This window comes from Mobula birostris, chromosome 7 (genome assembly GCF_030028105.1).
Source record: "Mobula birostris isolate sMobBir1 chromosome 7, sMobBir1.hap1, whole genome shotgun sequence".
Taxonomy (NCBI): Eukaryota; Metazoa; Chordata; class Chondrichthyes; order Myliobatiformes; family Myliobatidae; genus Mobula; species Mobula birostris.
In genome coordinates, this window is record NC_092376.1 from 110,246,356 (window position 1) to 110,274,004 (window position 27,649).

Consider the following 27,649-nt stretch of genomic DNA (forward strand, 5'->3'; position numbering starts at 1 on the left):
GATTAGATGGCAACCTCTTTGACATCAGGAGACTCCACGCAGCTACCAAACTCCGTAGAGAGCTGGTCCTGGAGCTGTAGTATGCAGACGACTGTGCTCTTGTGGCCCATACTCTGGAGGATCTTCAGACTGTCCTTGCTGTGGCAGTGAGAGCGTACAGCAGGATGGGGTTGACTGTCAATACCACCAAGACAGAAGTGTTTGCCAATGGAGTACCAGTGTCCCTCCCACTCTATCTGCCGTCACTGTTGGTGATGAAAAGCTGTCAGTAGTGCCATCTTTCAAATATCTGGGGAGCATTCTCTCTGAGGATAGCAGCATTGACAACGACATCCAGAGCCGCATTAAACAGGCATCAGCTGCCTTTGGGAGACTTCGGCGTAGAGTCTTTCAGAACAGGAGCCTTCGTCCCTCCACAAAGGTCACCGTATACCAAGCAGTCTGTGTCATCACCCTCCTTTATAGCTGTGAAGCTTGGGTAACCTACAGCTGTCACATCAAGTCCTTGGAGCGCTTCCACATAAGCTGCCTCCAGCGCATCCTGGGAATTACCTGGCGTGACCGGGTGCTTCACACTGAAATACTTGTAAAGACCAACTGCAGGAGTATTGAGGCCATGGTCACCCAGCGTCAGCTGCAGTGGCTGGGGCACATGATAAGGATGCCCCCATGTCGGCTACCCCGCAGAGTGTTATATGGCCAGCTACATCATGGTCAACGCTCAGCTGGAGGACCGAAGAAGCGCTATAAGGATCAGATGAAGAATGCTTTAAGGAAGTGCAAGATTAGACGCGAGGACCTGGAGGATGTTGCTGCTGACCCTACCACTTGGCAACAGCTGTGTAGGGATGGGGTTCATATTCTGGAGATGGAAAGAACAACCAGAAGACAGCAGAAGAGAGCCAGGAGAAATGCAGCCATGGTTGCCACGACTACCGCCACCACTACCATATATACATGTCCCACCTGCAATAGAGCTTGTGGGTCCAGGATAGGACTGTATAGTCATCAAAGATCTCACCGCTAAAGGAGTGGACATCGTCATCGGATTTCGATGGACAACCGAAGAAGATATCATATATGACTATCTGCTATTCACTTCTGCATTGCACAGGATGAAAAGAATGGTAAAGTGTGGAAATTTCCCTTTTGCAGTCACACATAGAAGGGACATTTTGCTGAAGTTATAGCTGCTCAAAGTGTAAGTGTTCATTGAGGTTGCACCTGGCAACATCACAGCAAGAATGCCCTTCGTATTGGGAAGTTGCCTGCGTGTGCACAACTAAAGCTGTGCTGGGCTCTCTGTTCCCTCTGGAGGATCCTTCCTCTCACTGGAGCATGCAACATCCCTTCCCAACACTTCCTTTTTTGTTGTAATTTATTTTTTATTGAAGTTCATCTTCAAACAAACATTTCCATAAGCTGTATTTCATATACTGTACATACATATCATATTTATATCATATTAGTCATATTTGTCACAAATTTCCACATAATATTTATCTGAGGTATACATTTATAGAAAGGGAGGAAAGAAAGAACAATCAGAAGAAGAAAACTATGTGCAAAGTAGGGAGTGATTTTTTTACAACATATTCACTGACTTGTGAGAGTAAAATCAGGAGACGAGAGCTCTGAGAAAAGGTGTCACTGACACCCCTGAAATTTGACCCTAAAATCCTGCTATTCTTGAGACAGGCTTGCCAAAGAAGCCTCCAATATTGATTTTAATACGGTGTCAGATAATTTCACAATTTTCCATATAACATTTTTAAAACAGCGCACGGGAGATTGCTGATACTGCTTTAATGCTGGAAAATGATAAATTTCTTGGCTACAGAATAAATGTCACACTCACAGTAAAATAAATTTTTGTACAACCAAATCAGTTTATATACTCTCTTCAAAACTCTTTGATCAAATCTAAGTTTTCCCAGACAAAACAAGCCTGGCTTTATTAACCTCCTCTCAGAAAGTGCAGGAAATTGGCTTTCAACTGCTGTACTCTATAAGGAGTCAAAGGTCACAGCAGTTTCAGAATGACAGTGGTGAGGACCTCACTGGAAAATTCAGGACTTCCTAGTTTGAAGTGGTGCAGAACACCACTCTGCCTCTCCCCTCAAACAGGCTTTTCACCACCATATGAAGTGCTGTTCAAGAGAGGAAACTTTTGACAGTAGGTTCTGCTCCACCATTAGATCATTCTGAGGTACACCAGTTACCTCTGCTGTGATCAGTTTCCCCAGTGTTGTCTTGGGACAGAGGTTAGAACTTCCCCTGTCAGTATGGTTTATATCTACCCATATGCTATAGTTTTTCATAGAGCCACTGGGGAAGCTGGAACTTTTTTTTTGTAATTATTAATTCAATCATGGGGTATACCTACCATTGTTCTGCCCTTCAAACCGAGACATTTCAGAGGCAGTAATGAGTCAACTGGATTGTTATGTTTTGAGCTACATACAGCCAGCCCAGTTAATGATGGCAATTTCCTTCCCAGAAGAAAATTAGAAAACCAGATGAAATTTTAATGACAATCCCATAGTTCTACCATCATCGTTACTGAGACTATCCTCAATAGATAAGGTATGCTTTGCTGCAAAGCTACATAAGCTTGCCTCAAATTGTATATAGATTTATTTTCTAGGTCATTCAGCCGCATTGAGAATGCATAAGAACACACCAAATAAATAAGCAATATAATAAAATTAAACTTAAAGACAGACCAAGAAATGTTGTCAGCTTGGAAACGGAGGCAGAAAAACAATGAGTGTTGCGACCTAACCTGAGTTCCATCCTGACCTCCTGTGTTGGCTGTGTGAAGTCTATGTATGCTTGGCAAAATTAGAATGTGATTAGTGTAAGACTGGTGAAAATGGCTGCTGATGGTTGGCATGAGCATGGTGGGATGAAGGACCTGTTTCTGTACTGTATGTCTTTCAAAGACCAAACAAGGACAATAAGGCATTAATGAAGAACCACTTACAATCATGGGAATGATTCCCATTTATTATCACAAGTCCACATGCTGTCAAGCACAGGTAAAAGGCATTGGCACTGATCTCTTCTCACTCTCAATAACAGAACTCTAATTGCTATGCTCCAAACCACTGTTCTACTTCAGCACTGAAGGCGAGCCTTATTATTTTAAATGTAAATGTCCAAACAGTGTCTGCAGCCAGAGATTTTAAATAAAATAAAGTTATTTTCTCAGAAAAGGACCCAGGCACTGCAAGTTTGCAATACGAGGTCACATCCTAGAAGCATCCGCAATGCTTTCGTTTTTCATTTTCACCAGAAAAGGATCCCGTAAACAATGTGCAAAACGTTTCAGCTTGGGTGCTATGTCATTCAGAGTTTACCACAACCAGGCCTGGTCTGCTGTATATCATCCTCCATGCAGCCTATCAGGAGCTCAGCTCTGATGATTTATCCTTCCAGACCAGTCTGCTAAATGTCTCTTGTAAACAAGAAGAGAAAATGAAAACATGGGACAGAGTCAGCAGCTGTGAAATTCCTGCTCTTCAGAGGTTGAAATGAACATGGGCTTCAGTCAGAATAAGAGCCTGTTTTAATGCAAACTTCTAAAGTGAGGTCATGGATAGCCGGTTTTGAAAGGACAATGGAGATTCTGGGTGTACAGAAGAAAAAAAGCTCGACTTTCATAAGCATGTGGGCATATTGTTGTACTCATTAGCGTGTGTGAATATGGGATTGTGGTTAATGCCAAGTCTGGTTGGAAAAGGAAAACAGCTGATTTTGAAAATTTTAGTCAAGCAAATATACAAGTGGATATTTGAGTGTGATGAAAATGTTTGATGAATTTATCTCAGCAATTATCAAATCAGAATGGGCTTGATACTGGCCTGCCTGTGTTCCTATGTCTTTGATAGTGCATCTTTTTTGGTACTCACTAACTCAGGGCTCTCCAGTGTGGCCGTGATGGTTTGCTGTGCTTATCTTCTCCAATACTATTGATATTCCAATTGAGAATACTTACAGAAATACAGTCTAAACAAGTAATTCAGTTAATTAAGTTAGAACTTTTCAAGGTTAATGGTATCCATTCTAAATTTTGTAGTCAATAAAGCTAATTTGGATCTTCTTCCTCATAATTAAAACTGTTTCTGTAACTGTAGCAGCAATGGCATTTTGGAGCTTGACATCCATGCAGACTTTGGAGACTTATGGAATAAAAATATCAATAATAATAATTACCCATTGTGTTCTTATTCTAATTTGGAAGAAATAAAAGTATTCATAGAACATAGAATAGTGCAGCACAGTAGAGGCTCTTTGGCCCACAATGTTGTGCCGACCCTCAAACCCTGCCCCCCATATAACCCCCCACCTTAAATTCCTCCATATACCTGTCTAGTAGTCTCTTAAATTTCAGTAGTGCATCTGCCTCCAACACTGACTCAGGCAGTGCATTCCACGCACCAATCACTCTCTGAGTAAAAAACCTTCCTCTAATATCCCCCTGAACTTCCCATCCCTTATTTTAAAGCTGTGTCCTCTTGTACTGAGCAGTGATGCCCTGGCTGTTCACTCTATTTATTCCTCATAATATCTTGTATACCTCTATCATGTCTCCTCTCATCCTCCTTCTCTCCAAACAGTAAAGCCCTAGCTCCCTTAATCTCTGATCATAAATCATTCCTTGCATGGTAGAATATGGTGGATTATAGGTCCCTCCTAATGGAGCAATATTTGGTTACGAGTAGTTAACTCCTTGACTAGGTTACTACTTATGATGATTACAACACAGAATGAATTAATTTGGTGTTGAGTCAGTTCTGTGTGGAATTTAATATGTTCTTTGTAGAAGATAGACTCTAACGGTAGTAAATAACAGTAGTACCCAACCTCAAGGGCAATTAGAGATGAACAACAAATGTTGGCCTCGTTAGATTCCCTCAAAAAAGTAATAAATAAGAAACCATACCTTGAGGGAATGTTGTGCAAATATTCTACAGAGATCTGGCAATTTAATTAATGTAGACTTGCCTATTATATCAGTTCAGGAAATATATATTTGAATCACACAGACAGAGCTACTGTATATTAATTTAATAACAACCAGTGTCTATTTATAATGCTTCATATATTTTGTTAATATGTATTCCATACAGTATATTGTGAATAACATGTAAAATATAATAATACGATATTGATTAGAAAGCTGATTTTTTATCTAATTTAATTTATTATGAACACTGCACAATTGCATTTTCTTAGAAGATTTTACAGAAGGTGAAATATTACTTTGCATCTTCAGTTTTCTACAAAAAATTATATTTATTATCTTATTCTATATAAGCATCCACCCACAAAAACAGCACTATAAAATCAAGTGTTTATTAGGAAGATAAGGACAATAGAACTGGAATTATGCATACCACCATTACTGATACCCTCAATTATTTGTGAGAGTTCTAGAGAGGATTGTAAGGCTGGGCTTAGTTTTGCAAACAGGAATTTTGAACTGATCTTCACAGTTTCTGGATTCCTGATGCTATGGGATAATTTGGTGTTCTCTCAATGTCTAGTGCCTGATAAAATTCAGTACATTATATCATTGATCCCTGATGGTAGGTTCTGAGACTAGTGAGAGTCCTGTCTTGGAAAGGCAGTACTTCTCTTTCTCAAGAAACTTAGAAGCATGACATCGATGCTGAGAACATGTTCATATATTTGAAACAGAACCTTCAGAAACTAAACATCTAACCCATATTACCAGCCAACTTGCATGACCCATCAGGAGAAGGTTCAGCTTCAGTTTCACAGATAACAGAGATCGCCCTGTCAAACTGACATTACATTTTCAATCTGATAATAAGTGGCTGGGAGGGATTCCATTTCTGTTATATGTTCTCCCACTAGCTGTTTCACTTGCTATATACAAGTTCAAGCAATAAGACTGGAAGATAATGGTATCACTATTTATTAATTCTGTCATAAAATAATAAAGTATTAGTTACCAAATCTCAGCTGTCAGAATTTCTGCAATACATGTTTTAGAGCATAGAACATAGAACATAGAAAACATACAGCACAATACAATCCCTTCGGCCCACAAAGCTGTGCCTAACATGTCCCTACCTTAGAACTACCTAGGCTTTACACATAGCCCACTATTTTTCTAAGCTCTATGTAGCCATCCAGGAGTCTCTTAAAAGACCCTATTGTTTCCGCCTCCACCACCACCGCCGGCAGCCTATTCCACGCACTTACCACTCTCTGCATAAAAAACTTACCCCTGACATCTCCTTTGTACCTACTTCCAAGCACCCTAAAACTATGCCCTCTCATGCTAGCCATTTCAGCCCTGGGGAAAAGCCTCTGACTATCCACACAATCAATGCCTCTCATTGTCTTGTACACCTCTATCAGGTCACCTCTCATCCTCCGTTGCTCCAAGGAGAAAAGGCCAAGTTCACTCACCCTATCCTCATAAGGCATGCTCCCCAATCCAGGCAACATCCTTGTAAATCTCTTCTGCACTCTTTCCATGGTTTCCACGTCCTTCCATAGTCATAGTTATAGTCATACTTTATTGATCCCAGGGGGAAATTGGTTTTTGTTACAGTTGCACCATAAATAATAAATAGTAATAGAACCATAAATAGTTAAATAGTAATATGTAAATTATGCCAGTAAATTATGAAATAAGTCCAGGACCAGCCTATCGGCACAGGGTGTCTGACCCTCCAAGGGAGGAGTTGTAAAGTTTGATGGCCACAGGCAGGAATGACTTCCTATGACGCTCTGTGCTGCATCTTGGAGGAATGAGTCTCTGGCTGAATGTACTCCTGTGCCCACCCAGTACATTATGTAGAGAATGGGAGACATTGACCAAGATGGCATGCAACTTAGATAGCATCCTCTTTTCAGACACCACCATGAGAGAGTCCAGTTCCATCCACACAACATCACTGGCCTTACGAATAAGTTTGTTGATTCTGTTGGTGTCTGCTACCTGTAGTGAGGCAACCAGAACTGAGCACAGTACTCCAAGTGGGGTCTGACCAGGGTCCTATTTAGCTGCAACATTACCTCTCAGCTCTTAAACTTAATCCCACGATTGATGAAGGCCAATGCACCGTATGCCTTCTTAACAACACAGTCAACCTGCGCAGCAGCTTTGAGTGTCCTATGGACTCAGACCTCAAGATCCCTCTGATCCTCCACACTGCCAAGAGTCTTACCATTAATGCTATATTCTGCCATCATATTTTGAGAACTTGAGTTTTTTCTTAAGATTCGTTCCAAAATCTATATTCATAGGATCATAGAACTTAGATAAGTATATTGGCATTAGGAAGGACTAGTATTGAAGAGATCGAGAACCATAAAGCAGAAAGCTGACTCATGACTTAGTGTGTGAGCTGAGTATTTCATTGCTTTATTCCCCAGAGCTTTGGAATACTTCCCTTCTCAAAGTTCTATCCAACTTCATTTTATGCATTGAAATTGCAGCCATAACTTTCAGGAAGTGCACTCAAGGTTAAAACACCAGTGCTGCTGAAAAAATGGATATTCTTGCCTTAGCTTTGTCTTTTCTATCAGTATTTTACATATTATTATCATACATTAATCTCTGAAAACCTGTGGAGGTTCACCACATAATTGAAAACCCACTGATCCTGATAAACATCCCTTGCAATCTCACTGAGGCACTATTCTCAAAGACTCCAACTAGGTTTCTTAACATATTTGCTTTTAAAGGAAAAGATGCTAAGTTTGTATCATGCTCACTTGGTCTCTAGAAAAGAGAAAAGATCACACCAGGGTTTGATAAGTTGACATGAGGAGCTCTCCCTTTCAGTGTGAGAGTATAGCAAGTGACCAAAAATATAAGAGTTGTCAATAAACCCATCAATTAATTTAAAGATATCTTTTCTACCTATTCAGAACAGGGATGTTAACACATGGAATTCACTCCCACAGGAAATGGTTGAGTATGGATGCGCTTAGTAAATGGTTGGTAGATAATTGAAGAAGGGGAGAAAGGATGCATTGATGGGTTTGGTGAAGAAAGGTGGAAGGGTGGCATGAAACTAAAAAGCCACAATGAACATGAGGCAGGTTCGATGTTGTTGTTTAAATTAAATTGGACAGCTATATGGACAGGAAAGGAATAGAGGGTTATGGGCTGAGTGCAGGTCGGTGGGACTAGGTGAGAGTAAGCGTTCGGCACAGACTAGAAGAGCCGATATGGCCTGTTCCCGTGCTGTAATTGTTATATGGTTATATGGTTAACTTAATTATTGTATTATGGAGATTTACAGCATGAAAACAGACTCTTCTGCCCATTGAGACTACACCATCAACCATTCATTTACAGAAACCCTACCACAATCCTCTTTTACGTTATTTTTCACATTCTCTTTAACTCATGTCAGGTTCTATTGCTCACCCACACACAACAGCCAACGTGCATATCTTTGGGAATAGGAGGGAACCCATGACGTAACAAAAAAAATTTGTAAGCTCCACACAGATAGTACCTGTGGTCCGGATTGAACCCAGGTATCTGGTGATGCGAAGCAGTGGCTCTTTGAGATGTGCCATTACACCACTCAAGTCTTTTCTGTGTTGTAAACATTTTGTTATATTTTGTTTGTGTAATCACCGAAGACCACAAACTCCCAATTCCATTTTCATAATCGACAGTCCACAATGTACATGTATCAAAAAAAGATCATAAAGGACTTTTTGGCAGAAGGGAAAGAAGTGGAAATGTCCCAATGAACCAGGAGTAATATGTAAATTGGAATTCTCACTGCAAAAATATCATTAGGTATTTTAGCTATTAAGCAGTAAATTAGACTGTCTTCATGTCCCATTAGTAACTTTTTTTTTCATTAGACAGGGATCTCAAAAGTTCTATTGTATATTAATGTGGACTCAATGCTCAATTTGAAAAGAAGTGGGTTACTTTCAGTATTTTCTGAATAATCTGTTGTGCGTTATTCACTACAACAATCGATTTGAGATCTTAATCTCAGGTATCAAAAACTCATGTTCACTATGACCAATGGCCACTAATAGTTTTGTAACTCTTCCACAGTCAATGCTCCATGAAAATCAAAGTGAAACAAGGAACAAGATTCCATTCTGATAAAACTATCTGTTTCTAATTTATGCTATTCCTAGGCCCAACGACGAGAATAGAGCATAGTGAAATTTTAAACAGAATTACAGCTGACCTTCCATTTAAGACCAATCTGTCACTTACTTTAAAGTTTGGTTATATTTGACAACAAATATCACAAAAAAACATGAAGAGCACACTTACCAGTGAAAATCAATCAATAAATCGGTCTGTCGAAGAAGTGGATTACTTGGTAAGGTAGTGTTAAAAGGACATCAATGGGTTCCAATGGACTAGGTCACAGAGACTAACGTAACGGGGGAGGAGGGAGGATGCAGAAATATACTGAAGATTCACACTGGTGCATGAAGCAGCAACAAGCATTAAGACAATCACAGAAGAATGAGATTCTGAGCATGGATAGCAGAGACTAGAGAAGGCCTGTGGTAGTTTGGAATTTGCTTTGACATAAACACAATTAGTCTAGTAAACTCTAGCACATACTTCATTCCCCAGACCTTCAGCAGCATCTCCGACTACCTTCCCTACCTCAGGAATGAACACTTTACAAGGAGCTGAAAAGTTTAGTGTAAACTATGAAGTATATGTCAAGGAGAAGTTCATGACTGAGGCCGTGCAAAGTCACTTACAGTCTTTCTAACTGCTTCAGATCCTGGAAAGCCCCTCTTTCGATGATGCTGATCTGATTCTCCTCAAGGTGCCTGCAAAACAAAATATGCAATGCTTCGATTTTTATTTATTTATGTGTTTTTTCCAAAAGAATGTAATGATTATGAATTTAAATTATTAATATCATTATGCTGTTAGCTAGCAAGGCTATAATGGATATCTTGATGAGAGCCATGAGACCTTTGTGATTGATGTAGAATAATAGTAAATCAAAAGACCCAGAAAACCGCATGTTCGAATCCCAGTCTGTACTCAGCAGCCTGAATTCCATAAATTTAAGGTAGGGCCATTATAACTGGGATCATGTTTCTGTATGAAGAAGGTAGAATTATTTTTCTAAATTTCTAGATTTCACTTTCTAAATTTCCATTTGTGTTCTGCTGGAAATTTCCTGTGAGGAAAAGCAAAACGATGGCCCTTAACATAAGATGTTTGTTTTTACAAAACTACAAAGGTGTATTCACATAAAAATACATAAAATGCAAACATCAAGTATTTACAAGAGAGTGAACAAATTCAAATTCTAATTAAAATATGATAATTACTGTCTATAAAAGTCAATTCCTGGGGGGGTGGGGAGTGGTGCACTGTTCCTGGAAAACCCCCAATGTACCCATTGTCATCGAATGTTCCCAAGGACAGGTGGGCACGAACCTATCTCCGGGGGAGGGGCATGTTACACTGTACACTCCACTTGAGATTCAATCACTCTTCTCTTGCAATTGACAAAGCTAGTAAGTGATAAAAGTTCCTACCCTTTTAGCACATCATGCTGTTGGTCAGCTGTGCAAACTGAATCTCACATTTAATAACAGCACAAGAATAGGGAACTATAAGAGAATAAGCAGTCAATTTTTTTAAATTGCAATAGTACTAAGATAACAGGGTGTGAGGTTAAACTCCAGCTGGATTCCACTTACAGAACTCTGAGGTTCTTTAGTCCAACAAAGTCAGTCTTGGAAATGCGAGTGATGTTGTTCTTATCCAGATCACTGCAAAAATGAAAGGGTATTTGTAAAATGAAACAGACATGTTCTCTTGAAGGGGCATCAGCAACATGATTTATATGTTTTTAAACAAAGATAACTTTGTCAAATACAGATATATGACATAAAATGCAACACTGAGGCAGGACAGATGAGCTGTGTAGCTGCTTTCTCCTTGCCAAACAACAGACGACTTGCCAGATGTTTTTCATTAAGTGTTTGTCCTCTCAAATGTTCTTTAATAGTGTGCATGACAATGAACCACTGCATTGTCTGAACTTGTTTCACTGTATTTGTACCAAAATCAATGCAATAGAATCAAAGATATTAAACCATTTAGTGTGTCAAAGATTTCAAAGAACAAACAGCCGCAGAATATGCCTATGACAGCATAATCAATCCTGAAGTTCAGTTGATGTCCGTAGTACAGTTAGGATTTACCTTCAGATTATGAATTAAAATTGAATTAGGGCAAGCCAATTTCTCCCAGCCATCCATTATCCTGAAAGTGAGTGTAGCAATTCGGTCAATGGTTTGGACAAGAAAGAAGCAATTTAGTTGATTGAATTATTCTTTATTTTTGAGCTTGCTGTCTTTGCACCACAGCTCCTTTATGATAGTGTCCAATATTTTGATGGCACGATCCTCGTGCTTGGCAGTGTTACACACCTTCATTTCCTTCCAATTTTGAAAAATATTGAAGCTTTGCCATGTTAGCAAGGCTGTGACTGGAAATGTTTAAGAAATCTGAATGCTTCCTCAAAAAAACTTTTAAAACAGGGGTTCAATAGTCTTGGTAAAAGACCCTGAGTGGGGAGTAAAATTATCTCTCCTGGAGACAATATCATTTCCAGAAAATCTCAGCTGAGCTGCAGTTTTATGAATGTACAATTTAATTGATAATTCTTTCCGGCATCGTGATATCGCAGAGCAGCGGTTAGCACAACGCTATTACAGCTCGGGGCGTCAGAGTTCAGAGTTCAGTTCCAATGACATCTGTAAGGAGTCTGTTCATTGTCCCATGGAATGCATGGGTTTCCTCTGGGTGCTCCAGTTTCCTCCCACAGTCCAAAGACAAACCAGCTATTAGGTTAATAGGTCATTGTAAATTATGCTGTAAATCGGGGGATTGCTGAGCAGCACAGAAGCACCTATTCCAAGCTGTATCTGAATGAATGAATAAATAAATAGACACATAAATAAATAAATTTATGAATTAATTTCCAATTCTTTGGAGTGAAGGATGATGATAGGTAGTTTGATAGATATGTACAAAATGATAAAAGGCATAGATTGAGTAGATGACCAGAGACATTTTCCCCTGGTGGAAATGGCTAATACAAGGGGGTATAATTTTAAGGTGATTGGAGGGAAGTACAAAGCATATGTCTGAGGTAAGTTTTTAATACCAAGAGTGGAGGGTGCATGGAACACCTTGCCAGGGGTGGTGGTAGGGGCAGATACATTAGGGGCATTTGAGAAACTCTTAGATAAACATATGAATGATAGAAAGTTGAAGGAATGTAGCAGGCAAGGATTAGATTGATTTTAGAGTAGGTTAAAATATCAGTACAACATTGAGGGCCGAGGAGCCAGTGTACCGCTGTAATGCCCTATGTTCTCTGTTCTATGTTTATGCTGCTCAATATCTCTGATCAGAGATGCATTTGAAAGTAGGGAATCAATCTTTTAACTGCATGAGCTGTTAAAATACTATAAGTGTCATCCATGAACTTCATGGTATCTGCTTGAGGTGCTGTTTACTGCCTACTGTTCTTCGAGTAACGACAGTGATGAAAAAGTCTCGAGAATTGGTTGGGAGTTGCCATAAAACATGGCTCTCAGCTGGAAGGTATTGCCATTCACCCATTTAAAATGAGATAGACTTAAAGAACCCCATGGTTTTTTCAAAAGAAGAGCTGAAAGTTTGCTTTTATGCACTGCCACTTCTGTTTTCCTCTCATTCAAAACCATTATATAATCATTATCATATTGTTGCTTGTGAAAGCTTGAGAGTGTAAATTAGCTGCCACATTTCCGATATTACAAAGGAGATTGTGCCTCAAGAAATACTTAGCTGGCCGTGAAGTGCTTTGGGACTTCTTAAGGTCATAGCATGTCTCTAGGAATACAAGCACTTGTTTTCCTGCTGCTTGTTTCTGTTTGAATTGTGCTCTCTGCTGCAGCAACTATGGCGGGCACTTTGCTGAAGTGTAGAGAATCTATTACATGGGTTTTAGGCTCCATGCCCGTAATCCCACCCCACCGAGGTCTACGTAACTCCTAACCTGGAAGTGTTTCAGCAGATGGGCAGCGAGCACTTTGAAACTTTAGCCATACCGGACAAAGCTTTTGAAATACAGCATTCCTGATTAACCGCAGTGATCAGTGTAATTATGAGAATTGCTCTCCATCCTGAGCACAGGTCAACCCTTCCCTGGGTAAACACAGGAGATCCACGACAAAGGATTCTACTATTTCTAAATCACTGCCTTTTTCCCTCAGAATATGGATTCTGTATTTGAATTTGGATAGTTTACTCTTCAAATACTCTCAATTATCATTAATTACATTTTTTTTTGTATAAGTGCGTACATAAGATCATTCAGTTTAACTTATTTTGCTGTAAACATCTCTTGAATCAAGCTCCCTTGCATCCACAGGCTAAGAAAGGGAAATGGGAATGATCAATCTTGAACTATCATTCTGAGGCAGAAACAAAACACTGTGATTAAAGAACTCAGCATTAAATATTTGAGTTTTAATTGTAATTTGTCACTGAAATTGAGAATGGATTTAAGCATTTTTATTCTTTTCTCAAAATTGTTTATTGAGACCACTTGGTAAGTGATTCAGCTTTTCATGTGTTAACAGAAGTTGTTGTACAATGCAAGTTCTGCTACAGGTATAATCCCCACTCATCCCTCGTCAAATAAATAAAAACTGGAGATCTGCAAAAATGATCGCCTTGTTGTGATTTTGTTTCCTCTTACAACCTTTCAAATTATCTTGTGTAACAGATTTCCCTTACAATCTTTTATCATGAACCAAGATTAGTCAATCACAGTAGGAACAGATTCCCTGAATTCTATTGGTGCTTGGCATTGTCTTTTCGATGATAAGGGAAAATACGTCAAAGAGAAATGGCATCAGGTGACATAATAAAGCTCATCATCTCAACAAAAGAAAAATTATAGGCTAGAAATAAATAAGAAGCTCATCCTTTCTGTTAGTATTGGGGTTGCTGACCGTGAAGGTCTAAACTGAAGCGAAGAGATTAGAACTCTATCGCTTTCTATCAGATATAAATAGCTACGAGTACTCTCACCAAAGGGAGATTATACTGTAACTAACTAATCTTCAAAGACTAATTTACTTCCCTGTTTATTCTCCACAGAAAGTTTAGCTGCCAATAGCCACTACTCGACCGGTGAGTCCCCTCAACCTACCAAGAAGATACTTCCAGCTAACAAAGTAGATTAAAGCACTGTCCATTTATTCACAGTGATGCATGTTTAAATCCAAACAACACTCTTAAAACACATTTAAAGCTCGCAGAGGATCTTTATCTTAAATACATTAACCTATTACAAACCATCTCTAAAACACAAACCACTTTCAAAAGCTCAGAGCACAAAGCTATTCTCAGGCATGAAGGATTATGGATTTCCAAAACACCAGTACAATTCCTATAGACCAAAAAGACATATCAAAGATGCAGACAAACAAGTTGTCTGTTGCAGAATCTGAAGCTGGAGGAATGGATTCACCCCTTGTTTCTTTCATGGCTTCTTGATGGTTTTTATCCCATTTCTAATCAGCCTGAACTGCTCTATACATTTATACCCTTTCACACACTTGAGTGACTTCACAAGCATCTATGTACTCAGTAGACTTCACTATCTATTTCCTTAGATATCCTTTTAAAATAAATGGTTTAAAAGTATTTTGGAGATATAGATCTCACCTAACTACTATTAATGCTGTAAAACTAACTTCTGAGTACATATAACTTTCAACCATAAACGCATTAGTTATCGATATGCGAAATGAAATTATCCATCTGTTCTACAAGCTTCCTTGAACTAAGCAACTTAACAGTCAACTTGTCTGTTTAAAACAACCAAAATTAAATAACCGATTGTCTTATATTCTACTCTTGAGTGAGAATAAATCAGGTGCAGTGACTCTTTACAGATAGAGCACTTTAAATTACGGAGCCCATTTACAAAGCTATTCTATAAAGAGTGCTTTTTAACTTCAAGTGGCTTTCCATTTTCATTTTAAGAACTGAAGACTGACTTCCATTTATAACCAGAAGTTAAACCAAGCAATATAGTTTGCTCCACCCTGAGCAGGGTGAATATACGGAAAGCAGCTGGTCCGGATGGAATCAACACACATCAAAGTTGCTGGTGAACGCAGCAGGCCAGGCAGCATCTGTAGGAAGAGGTGCAGTCGACGTTTCAGGCCGAGACCCTTCGTCAGGACTAACTGAAAGAAGAGTGAGTAAGGGATTTGAAAGTTGGAGGGGGAGGGGGAGATCCAAAATGATAGGAGAAGACAGGAGGGGGAGGGATAGAGCCAAGAGCTGGACAGGTGATAGGCAAAAGGGGATACGAGAGGATCATGGGGCAGGAGGTCCGGGAAGAAAGACAAGTGGGGGGGAACCCAGAGGATGGGCAAGAGGTATATTCAGAGGGACAGAGGGAGAAAAAGGAGAGTGAGAGAAAGAATGTGTGCATAAAAATAAGTAACAGATGGGGTATGAGGGGGAGGTGGGGCCTTAGCGGATGTTCATGCCATCAGGTTAGAGGCTACCCAGACGGAATATAAGGTGTTGTTCCTCCAACCTGAGTGTGGCTTCATACCTGGCCGTGTGCTCAGAGTCTGTGCAGGACAGTTGGTCAGGGTCCTCACAGACATTTTCAATCTGTCCCTGGTCCAGGCAGTTGCCCTCACAAGCTTCAAGATCGCCACCATCACACCAGTGCCGAAGCATTCCACTGCCAAGGGCCTGAATGACTTCCGTCCAGTTGCACTCACCCCCATCATTGCAAAGTGCTTTGAGAGACTGGTTCTATCACATCTGAAATCCTGTCTGCCAACTACCCTGGACCTCCATCAATTTGCCTATCGCACCAAACAGGCCTACAGACGATGCCATCTCCACGAGACTTCACTCTACCCTGACCCACCTGGACAGCCCCAACTCTTACGTCAGAATGCTGTTCACTGACTTTAGCTTGGCATTCAATACTGTGATCCCCTCCAAGCTGATCACCAAATTTTGCCAGCTTGGTATCAGCTCATCCCTTTGCAATTGGACCTTGGACTTTCTGACCAACAGACCCCAATCTGTTAAGTTAGACAACCTCTCCTCCTCCATTCTCACCCTGAATACAGGCGTGGCTCAAAGCTGTGTGCTGAGCCCTCTTCTGTACTCCCTTTTCACCTATGACTGCGTTCCTGTACACGGTTCTAACTCCATCATCAAGTTCGCAGATGATACCACGGTGGTTGGCCTGATCAGAGGGGATGACGAGACGGCCTACAGGGACAAGGTCCAGCACCTGGCTACGTGGTGTGCCGATAACAACCTGGCCCTGTCCCCATTTACATCAGTAGAGCTGTAGTGGAGCGTGTATCAAGCTTCAAATTCCTTGGTGTCCACATTTTCGAGGATCTCACCTGGTCCCTGAACTCCTCCATCCTGATCAAAATTGTGCAACAGCAGCTTTATTTCCTGCGGAGCATCAAGAAAGCTCACCTCTGTCTCAGGATACTGACAGACTTTTACTACTGTACCATTGAGAGCATACTCACCAACTGCATCTCAGTGTGGTATGGCAATTGTCCTGTATCAGACCGCAAAGCACTCCAGCGTTTGGTGAAAACTGCCCAGCGGATTATCGGCACCCAATTGCCCACCACTGAGAACGTCTTCCATAAGCGCTGCCTGGGCAGGGTGAAAAGCATTATCAAGGATGTATCTCACCCTAACCATGGACTTTTTAATCTCCTCCAATCCGGTAGGTGCTACGGGAGCCTCCGCTCCCACACCAGCAGGCACAGGAAGAGCTTCTTCCCTGAGGCTGTGACCCTGCTGAACTTCACATTACAGCGCTAAGCAGTATTGCATCCATATCGTACTGTCTCAGTACTTTTATATTTGTGTGCTGTAGCGCTTACTTTTTATTCACAGTTACTTTCTAAATAATACTATTCTTTCGCACTTCTGGTTAGATGCTAATTGCATTTCATTGGCTTTGTATCTGTACTTGGCACAATGACAATAAGGTTGAAACTAATCTAATCCAATCTAACTTAATAGTTAAAAGTTTACTTACAAGTGTTTGTGACCTTTCAAATGGCAGCTGCTATTTTGAACGCAAGTTTAACAAAAAAAACTAAGAACACTGAATATCTATCTCACCTTTTACTTCAAGACTACAAATGGATACAGTTCCGTGGAAAACACACCATATTAAACTTCTGGAAGCAATACAATATTGATAAATTCACTGCAGACATGATACAGATGCTTAGTGACAAGGAAACTGAGGGTTAATTACTGAATCAATACTCAGGAGGATAAAGGAAAATTAATTGAAACACTATCTACTTCAAGTCAGGGGAGAGGTAAAAGCTGATCAATATTCAAAGATTTGGAAAATACACAGCAAGTCAGAGAAGAACTATATCAGAAAGTAAAGCCAAAAGTTTGGTCAAAGACAGGGGACTTAATGGATGTTGGGATGCTTGAGAAGTTTAGGAGGGCAGCAGTTCAGAACTGAAGCTTAGGTGGTTGAAGACAGTTGGCTAGAAGCCAGAGTTGGAGGAGAGGAGAATTATTAGACATCTGCACAGATACATCACTTTAGAGAAATTGGGATAGACCATAAAAAAGATTTAAACAAGACTGAAACTGAAAAGTGATGGGTGGGTAGGCTTTGGACAGGAAATAGGAAGCACAGCTTTGTTGAGCTGGGTGTGTTGCACAGGGTATGGGTCTGGCAAACAAGGAGCATTCTGACAACAGAAAGGCACAAAGAAGAAGTCTGTATAATATTGAAGCAGCCTGAAGAGAAAATATTAAACAATCTACATGTCACGGGAAAAGGCAGCAACTTAAACAAAAAGAAATGGTGCATTGACATGGATACTGATACAGACACTAACATTACATTAAGTCCTTCAGCAAGGTGCCATTAGAAAAGAGTGTACTTTGTAGAGACTCAGAAGACATTAAGCACAGCAACAGGCTCTCTGGCCCATTCAGTCCACATCAACTATCAACTACCCATTCACACCAGTCCTGAATGAATCATGTATTTTCAAATTGTTTTAATTTTTTATGCAGGGACTAGATTCTTACAAAAGTAGAAGGAGAAATCAGCATTCAGAATGTCTGCCTACTTTGTAGACCAAAAATTTCTGGGAAAAATACTCAGAAATTAAATATTGTTTGGAAAAACACCTGTTATCTAGAACCACACCTGGAGAAATTTCTAAAACAACATGCTAAATTGTTCAATATTGGATTCAAATTCATTTCAAAACATTGAAACATCCAGTGAAATGCATTGTTTGCATGAACAACCACACATTCCAGCACAAACATAGCATGCCCACAATGCTTGGCAGAACAACACAGAACACACTGTAGCATGCCCACAATGCTTGGCAGAACTATACAAAAGACACTGTAGCATGCCCACAATGCTTGGCAGAACAATACAGAACACACTGTAGCATGCCCACAATGCTTGGAAGAACTATACAAAAGACACTGTAGCATGCCCACAATGCTTGGCAGAACAATACAGAACACACTGTAGCATGCCCATAATATTTGGCAGAACAATACATAACACACTGTAGTATGCCCACAATGCTTGGCAGAACAACACAGAACACACTGCACCATGCCCACAATGCTTGGCAGAACTATACAAAAGACACTGTAGCATGCCCACAATGCTTGGCAGAACAATACAGAACACACTGTAGCATGCCCACAATGCTTGGCAGAACAACACAGAACACACTGTACCATGCCCACAATGCTTGGAAGAACTATACAAAAGACACTGTAGCATGCCCACAATGCTTGGCAGAACAATACAGAACACACTGTAGCATGCCCATAATACTTGGCAGAACAATACAGAACACACTGTAGCATGCCCACAATGCTTGGCAGAACAATACAGAACACAATGTAGCATGCCCACAATGCTTGGCAGAACAACACAGAACACACTGTAGCGTGCCCACAATGCTTGGCAGAACAACATAGAACACACTGTAGTATGCCCACAATACTTGGCAGAACAATACAGAGAACACTGTAGCATGCCCACAATGCTTGGCAGAACAATACAGAACACAATGTAGTATGCCCACAATGCTTGGCAGAACAATACAAAACACACTGTAGCATGCCCACAATGCTTGGCAGAACAACAGAGAACACACTGCACCATGCCCACAATGCTTGGAAGAACTATACAAAAGACACTGTAGCATGCCCACAATGCTTGGCAGAACAATACAGAACACACTGTAGCATGCCCACAATACTTGGCAGAACAATACAGAGAACACTGTAGCATGCCCACAATGCTTGGCAGAACAATACAGAACACAATGTAGTATGCCCACAATGCTTGGCAGAACAATACAAAACACACTGTAGCATGCCCACAATGCTTGCCAGAACAATACAGAACACACTGTAGCATGCCCACAATGCTTGGCAGAACAATACAGAACACACTGTAGCATGCCCACAATGCTTGCCAGAACAATACAGAACACACTGTAGCATGCCCACAATGCTTGCCAGAACAATACAGAGCACACTGTAGCATGCCCACAATGCTTGGCAGAACAATACAGAACACACTATAGCATGCCCACAATGCTTGGCAGAACAATACAGAACACACTGTAGCATGCCCACAATGCTTGCCAGAACAATACAGAACACACTGTAGCATGCCCACAATGCTTGGCAGAACAATACAGAGCACACTATAGCATGCCCACAATGCTTGCCAGAACAATACAGAGCACACTGTAGCATGCCAACAATGCTTGGCAGAACAATATGGAACACAATGTAGTATGCCCACAATGCTTGGCAGAACAATACAGAACACACTGTAGCATGCCCGCAATGCTTGGCAGAACAATACAGAACACACTGTAGCATGCCCACAATGCTTGGCAGAACAATACAAAACACAATGTAGTATGCCCACAATGCTTGCCAGAACAATACAGAGCACACTGTAGCATACCCACAATGCTTGGCAGAACAATACAGAGCACACTGTAGTATGCCCACAATGCTTGGCAGAATGATACAAAACACAATGTAGTATGCCCACAATGCTTGGCAGAACAAGACAGAACACACTGTAGCATGCCCACAATGCTTGGCAGAACAATACAGAACAAACTGTAGTATGCCCACAATGCTTGGCAGAACAATACAGAACACACTGTAGCATGCCCACAATGCTTGGCAGAACAATACAGAGCACACTGTAGCATGCCCACAATGCTTGGCAGAACAATACAAAACACACTGTAGCATGTCCACAATGCTTGGCAGAACAATACAAAACACACTGTAGCATGTCCACAATGCTTGGCAGAACAATACAGAGCACACTGTAGCATGCCCACAATGCTTGGCAGAACAATACAGAACACAACGTAGCGTGCCCACAATGCTTGGCAGAACAATACAGAGCACACTATAGCATGCCCACAATGCTTGGCAGAACAATACAGAGCACACTGTAGCATGCCCACAATGCTTGGCAGAACAATACAGAACACACTGTAGCGTACCCACAATGCTTGGCAGAACAATACAAAACACACTGTAGTATGCCCACAATGCTTGGCAGAACAATACAGAACACATTGTAGCGTGCCCACAATGCTTGGCAGAACAATACAGAGCACACTATAGCATGCCCACAATGCTTGCCAGAATAATACAGAGCACACTGTAGCATGCCCACAATGCTTGGCAGAACAATACAGAGCACACTGTAGCATGCCCACAATGCTTGGCAGAACAATACAGAACACACTGTAGCATGCCCACAATGCTTGGCAGAACAATACAAAACACACTGTAGCATGTCCACAATGCTTGGCAGAACAATACAGAGCACACTGTAGCATGCCCACAATGCTTGGCAGAACAATACAGAACACACTGCAGTATGCCCACAATGCTTGCCAGAACAATACAGAACACAACGTAGCGTGCCCACAATGCTTGGCAGAACAATACAGAGCACACTATAGCATGCCCACAATGCTTGGCAGAACAATACAGGGCACACTGTAGCATGCCCACAATGCTTGGCAGAACAATACAGAGCACACTGTAGTATGCCCCCAATGCTTGGCAGAACAATACAGAACACACTGTAGCATGCCCACAATGCTTGACAGAACAATACAAAACACACTGTAGCATGCCCACAATGCTTGGCAGAACAATGCAGAGCACACTGTAGCATACCCACAATGCTTGGCAGAACAATACAGAGCACACTGTAGCATGTCCACAATGCTTGGCAGAGCAATACAAAACACACTGTAGCATGCCCACAATGCTTGGCAGAACAATACTGAGCACACTGTAGTGTGCCCACAATGCTTAGCAGAACAATACAGAACACAATGTAGCGTGCCCACAATGCTTGGCGGAACAATACAGAGCACACTATAGCGTGCCCACAATGCTTGGCAGAACAATACAGAGCACACTGTAGCATGCCCACAATGCTTGGCAGAATAATACAGAGCACACTGTAGTATGCCCACAATGCTTGGCAGAACAATACATAACACACTGTAGCGTGCCCACAATGCTTGGCAGAACAATACAAAACACACTGCTGTATGCCCACAATGCTTGCCAGAACAATACAGAACACACTGTAGCGTGCCCACAATGCTTGGCAGAACAATACAGAACACACTATAGCATGCCCACAATGCTTGCCAGAACAATACAGAGCACACTGTAGCATGCCCACAATGCTTGGCAGAACAATACAGAGCACACTGTAGTATGCCCACAATGCTTGGCAGAACAGTACAGAACACACTGTAGCGTGCCCACAATGCTTGCCAGAACAATACAAAACACACTGTCGTATGCCCACAATGCTTGCCAGTACAATACAGAACACACTGTAGCGTGCCCACAATGCTTGGCAGAACAATACAGAGCACACTGTAGCATGCCCACAATGCTTGGCAGAACAATACAGAACACACTGTAGTATGCCCACAATGCTTGCCAGAACAATACAAAACACACTGTAGCATGCCCACAATGCTTGGCAGAACAACACAGAGGACAACAAAACTGAACATAATATGCGACAAAGCAACAACAGTAAAATAAACCCCTTTCCTCCCACCCACCCACCAATGCACATACAGTCCTCCAAGCCCAGGACAGGTGGTCTTCAGCCTCCAGCGGACTCAAGTATTTGCAAACATTTGGCTTGAACTTCCCCAGTGGACTCCCAAACCCAGGCATCTGCAGACTTCTGGACTTCTGATTGACCCTACAGACTTCAACTTTTGTATCAACCCACAAATTTTGCCAGTTGAGCACTAGGTCTTGAACTCTGATCTCACCAATTTGCACGCCTAGGGGGTCACCAGCTATTGTGCCTCCTGACTGCATAGAACTGCAAATCTGGAACCTGCTGACCTGGTGGACCGGTGGTGTTGAAGGAGGGGGCACCAGCTCTCGTCCTCAACAGTCTGCTGGCCCATGGATAAAAAAGGAAAATATTATCAAAGAAACAATACCTATATGTCAGAAAACAAGAAGTATTAGTATGGGTAAGACCATAAGACATAGGAGCAGTCCCTTTGGACCATTGAGTCTGCTCTGCCATTTCATCATGGCTGATCCAATTTTCCTCTCAGCCCTAATCCCCTGCCTTCCCTCTGTATCTCTTCATGCCATGACCAATCAAGAACCTATCAACCTCTGCCTTAAATATACTCAATGACTTGGCCTCCACAGATGCCTGTGGCAAAGATTCCCCACTCTCTGGCTGAAGCAATTCCTCCTCATCTCCGTTCTAAAAGGATGCCCCTCTATTCTGAGGCTGCGTCCATTGATCTTAGACTCTCCCACCATGGGAAACATCCTCTCTATATCCACTCTATCAAGGCCTTTTACAAATCAATAGGTCTCAATGAGGTCATTCCTCATTCTCCTGAATTAAAGCAAATACAAGCCCAGAGCCATCAAACACTCTACATGTGACAAGCCATTCAAACCTGGAATCATTTTTGTGAACCTCCTTTGCACTCTCTCCAGTTTCAGCACATCCTTTCTAAGATAAGGGGCCTAAAACTGCTCACAATACTCCAAGTGAGGCCTCACCTGTATTTTATAAATCTCAACATTACATCCTTGCTTTTATACAGTATTCTAGGCCTCTTGAAAAGAATGCTAACATTGCATTTGCCTTCCTCACCACAGACTCAGCCTGTACGTTTACCTTTAGGAAATCCTGCACAAGGACTCCCAAGTCCCTTTGCACCTCAGTTTTTTTTTGTATTTTCTCCCCATTTAGAAAATCAACACCCTTTTAATTTCTTCTACCAAAGTGCATGACCTTACACTTCCTGACACTGCATTCCATCTGCCATTTCTTTGCCCATTCACCTAATCTGTCTAAGTCCTTCTGTAGCCTCTCTACTTCCTCAAAACTACCTGCCCCTTCAGCTATCTTCATATTGTCTGCAAACTTTGCAATCAAGCCATCAATTACACTATCCAATCATTGAGATACGACATTAAAAGAATCAGTCCCAACACAGACCCCTCTTTTATCACCACTGTTCACCGGCAGCCAGCCAGAAAAGGCTCCCTTTATTCCCACTCTTTGACTCCTGCCAATCAACCACCAATCAGCCACTGCTTTAGCTATGCTAGAATCTTTCCTGTAATATCATAGGCTCATTGCTAGCTGAGCAGCTTCATGTGTGGCACCTTGTCAAGGGCCTTCTGAAAATCCAAGCAAACAACATCAGTTGCTTCTCCTTTGACCATCCTGCTTATTTAAATCCTCCCAGGAGGGGGGGTGAAGATTAAATCCTCCCGGGAGGGGGGAGAAGATGGCAGTGCGACGGCAGCGCGCGCGGCCACTTTGGCGATGATGTCTGTTATCTGTCAAGTAGGGGACCGTGCACAATTCTGATTTGATGGAGACAGACGTGAGAGCACGGAGGAACATCTGGAAAACTTCTGAAATGTCCACTTCGCTGTCGCTGCTACTGTATGGTAACCGGAATCTCCAGAGCTGAAGGCCCCGAAGTCCTCGGCTTTGCGTGTTTCAGCGGCCGGGGCGAGGTTGAAGGCACTCGGCAGAGGATGGCACTCGGGAGGCTGTATCGGAGAGGCTGGTTGGAAGCCCGAATTTTTCGGATGGATGGACTCAGTGTCGGCTGTGGTCGGCTGCTTCCAAGGCATCGGCAAGTTGATAGTGCCTGGAGGTTTATGGCAGGGAGTTTCTCCCTTTTGCCGCCTGCTACTGGGGACTCAGGAGTCAATCGACTCTGGACTTTGAGACTTTTCTTTTACTGTGCCCATGGTCTGTTCTTCAACAAATTATGGTATTGCTTTGCACTGCTGTAATTATATGTTATAATTATGTGGTTCTGTCAGTGTTAGTCTTTGGTTTGTCCTGTTTTCTGTGATATCACTCCGGAGAAACACTGTATCATTTCTTAATGCATGTATGCATTTCTAAATGACAATAAAAGAGGACTGAGTGTTCTCATAATCTAAATCTAAATTTCTTCAAAGAATTCCAACACATCTGTCAGGCAAGATTTTCCCTTCAGGAAACCATGCTGACTTTCACTGATTTTGTGCCTCCAAGTACCCTGAGACCTCATCCTTAATAATCGACGCCAACATCTTCCCAACCACTGAGGTCAGACAAACAAGCGTACAGTTTCCTTTCTTCTGCCTTTTTCTCTTTTTGAAGAGTGGAGTGACATTTACAATTTTCCAGTCTTCCCAAACTATTTCAGAATCTAGTGATTCTTGGAAGTTCATTTCTCATGCCTCCACGATCTGTTCAGCCACCTCTTTCAGAACACCATCTGGTCCAGGTTACTTATCTACCTGCAGACCTTTCAGTTTCCCAAGAACCTTTCTCTAGTTATGATAACTTCAGTCACTTCATGACCTTGGACACCTGGAATTTCCACCGTACTGCTAGTGTCTTCCACAGTGAAGACTGATGCAAAATACTTATTCAGTTCATCCACTATTTACATTGTCCTCTATTACTACATTTCCAGCATCATTTTCCAGTGGTCTGATATCCAGTCTTGCCTCTCTTTTACACTCTATGTATCTGAATAAACTTCTGGTATCTTCTTTAATATTATTGGCTAGCTTACTTTCGTATTCCATCTTTACCTTCTTAATGCCCTTTTTAATTGTCTTCTGTTGGTTCTTAAAAACTTCCCAATCCTTTAAGTTCCCATTAATTTTTGCTCTATTATATGCCCTCTCTTTGGCTTTTATGTTGGCTTTGACTTCTCTTGATAGCCACTGTTGTGTCATCTTTCCTTTAGAATACTTCTTCCGCTTTGGGAGGTACATAACCTGTGCCTTCCGACTTCCTTCTAGAAATTCCAGCCACTGCTTCGATGCCGTCATCCTTGCCAGTGTTTTTTACCAATCAACTCTGGCCAGCCCCTCTCTTATGGCTCTGTAATTCCCTTTACTCCACTGTAATACTGACAGAACTAACTTTAGCTCCTGCTTCTCAAATTTCAGGGTGAATTCAATCATATTATGCTCACTTGCCTCTCAGGGTTCTTTTACCTTAAGGCCTCTAATCAATTCTAGTTCATTGCACAACATCCAATCCAGAGTAGCTGATCCTCTAGTGGGCTCACCCATGAACCATTCTAAAAAGCCATCTTGTAGGCACTCTATAATTTTCTATAATATAACGAAAGAAATGGTTGTTGACTTCAGGAGAGCACGGAGTGACCAATCTCTGCTGAACATTGACGGCCCCTCCATTGAGATCGTTAAGAGCACCAAATTTCTTGGTGTTCACCTGGCAGAGAATCTCACCTGGTCCTTCAACACCAGCTCCATAGCCAAGAAAGCCCAGCAGCATCTTTACTTTCTGCGAAGGCTGAGAAAAGTCCATATCCCACCCCCCATCCTCACAACGATCTACAGAAGATGTAGCGACAGCATCCTGAGCAGCTGCATCACTGCCTGGTTCGGAAATTGCACTGTCTCGGATTGCAAGACCCTGCAGCAGATAGTGTGGTCAGCTGAGAAGATCACAGGGGTCTCTCTTCCCGCTATTACAGACATTTACACCACAAGTTGCATCCACAAAGCTAACAGTATTGTGAAGGACCCCACGCACCCCTCACACAAACTCTTCTCCCTCCTGCCATCTGGCAGAAGGTACCGAAGCATTCGGGCTCTCACGACCAGACTGTGCAACAGTTTCTTCCCCCAAGCCATCAGACTCCTCAATACTCAGAGTCTAGACTGACATCTGCATCGTTTATTATTATATTGTAATTTGTCCTCTACTATGCCTATTGTCTTGTTTATTAATTATTGTACTGCCCTGCACTGTTTTGTGCACTTTATGTAGTCCTGTGCAGGTCTGTAGTCTTGTGCAGTTTTTATGTTGTTTTACGTAGTCTAGTGTAGCCTTGTGCTGTCTCACATAGTCTAGTGTAGTTTTGTGTTGTTTCATGTAGCACCAGGATCCTGGAGGAACGTTGTTTCATTTTTACTGTGTACTGTACCAAGTTGATTTGAATTGACTCTCCTGGAATTGAGCACCAACCTGATTTTTCCAATCTACCTGCATACTGAAGTCCCCCATGACTTGTTCAGAAGCCTTTGTCATAATGTTAATTTCCAGATTAGCAAATACATTCTTGGGAAAGAAGAAGTAACTTAATTAAATCACACAAAATGGCTGAGGCCATTGGAAAACAGGAAAATTAACTAAGATTTTATCCTTCCACTGCATGGTCTAATGCCATTCTAGTTTTCTGCTAGAACTTTCATAGGTATAGACAACGAGACATCAACTGTTTAGGAAGAATGTACCCTGATAGCATAAGAAGAAACAACCAATGTAAGAGAAGTCTCTGCAGTGAGCACTTTGCGTGCACGATGGCATCACCCGTGGCCTAAATCTTGCTCATGTTGCCATTGGGGAGAAGTTCCATTATGATAACTGGCCTGGCCCATTGTATTCACATTGATGAAAGAATAAAAAAAGTCATGTCTAGATGGAAAAAGAGGTTCTGACAATGACATTACAGATTCTGAAGTTCCACCATTTTCTGTTAGGAAGCTCATTCTCACTCGTTACTGGCCAGAAACTTGTATTTAAAAAATAAACTGCAGATGCTGGAAATTTGAAACGCCTTTTTCGTGCAAGGCACTTTGTTGAGTATGTTTACAGGCATACAGTTTGTGGTATATAACTCATCAAGGAAATGTGAACAAATAATTATAACTGCCATTACAGATGTTTCCACAGCAAATATAACATCTGTATAAGCCATAAATATTGGCAACAGTTTGGAAATATTTTCAGGTCACATGAGTTGAAAGGTAAACATTTCTACAAGACTGGTGCCAAATAAATAAGTTTTTCTTTACATAATACTGGTTTTCCCTCTTAACTTAATTATTATGAAGTGTTCATAGCACTTAACCAAGCTTTTTAGCACTTACACTTCTCCCAATCTTCTTCAACCAATCTACACAACAGGTCCTTCATACCTTTCT

General features: G+C 41.5%; 1 protein-coding gene across 2 annotated transcripts in view; it reads right to left on the reverse strand.

Annotated features, from left to right (window-relative positions):
- Positions 1-27,649, reverse strand: part of LOC140200362 (slit homolog 3 protein-like) — a 669,401-nt gene that overhangs the window by 591,921 nt on the left and 49,831 nt on the right. Inside the window, exons 2-3 of one of the 2 annotated variants that reach the window (XM_072263583.1) lie at positions 10,711-10,782; positions 9,751-9,822 (exon numbers count right to left, since the gene is read on the reverse strand). The exons of the other annotated variant lie outside the window; for it this stretch is intronic. Coding sequence (XP_072119684.1) covers positions 9,751-9,822; positions 10,711-10,782 — 144 coding nt within the window. The remainder of the gene's footprint in view (positions 1-9,750; positions 9,823-10,710; positions 10,783-27,649) is intronic. 2 annotated transcript variants of the gene reach the window in all.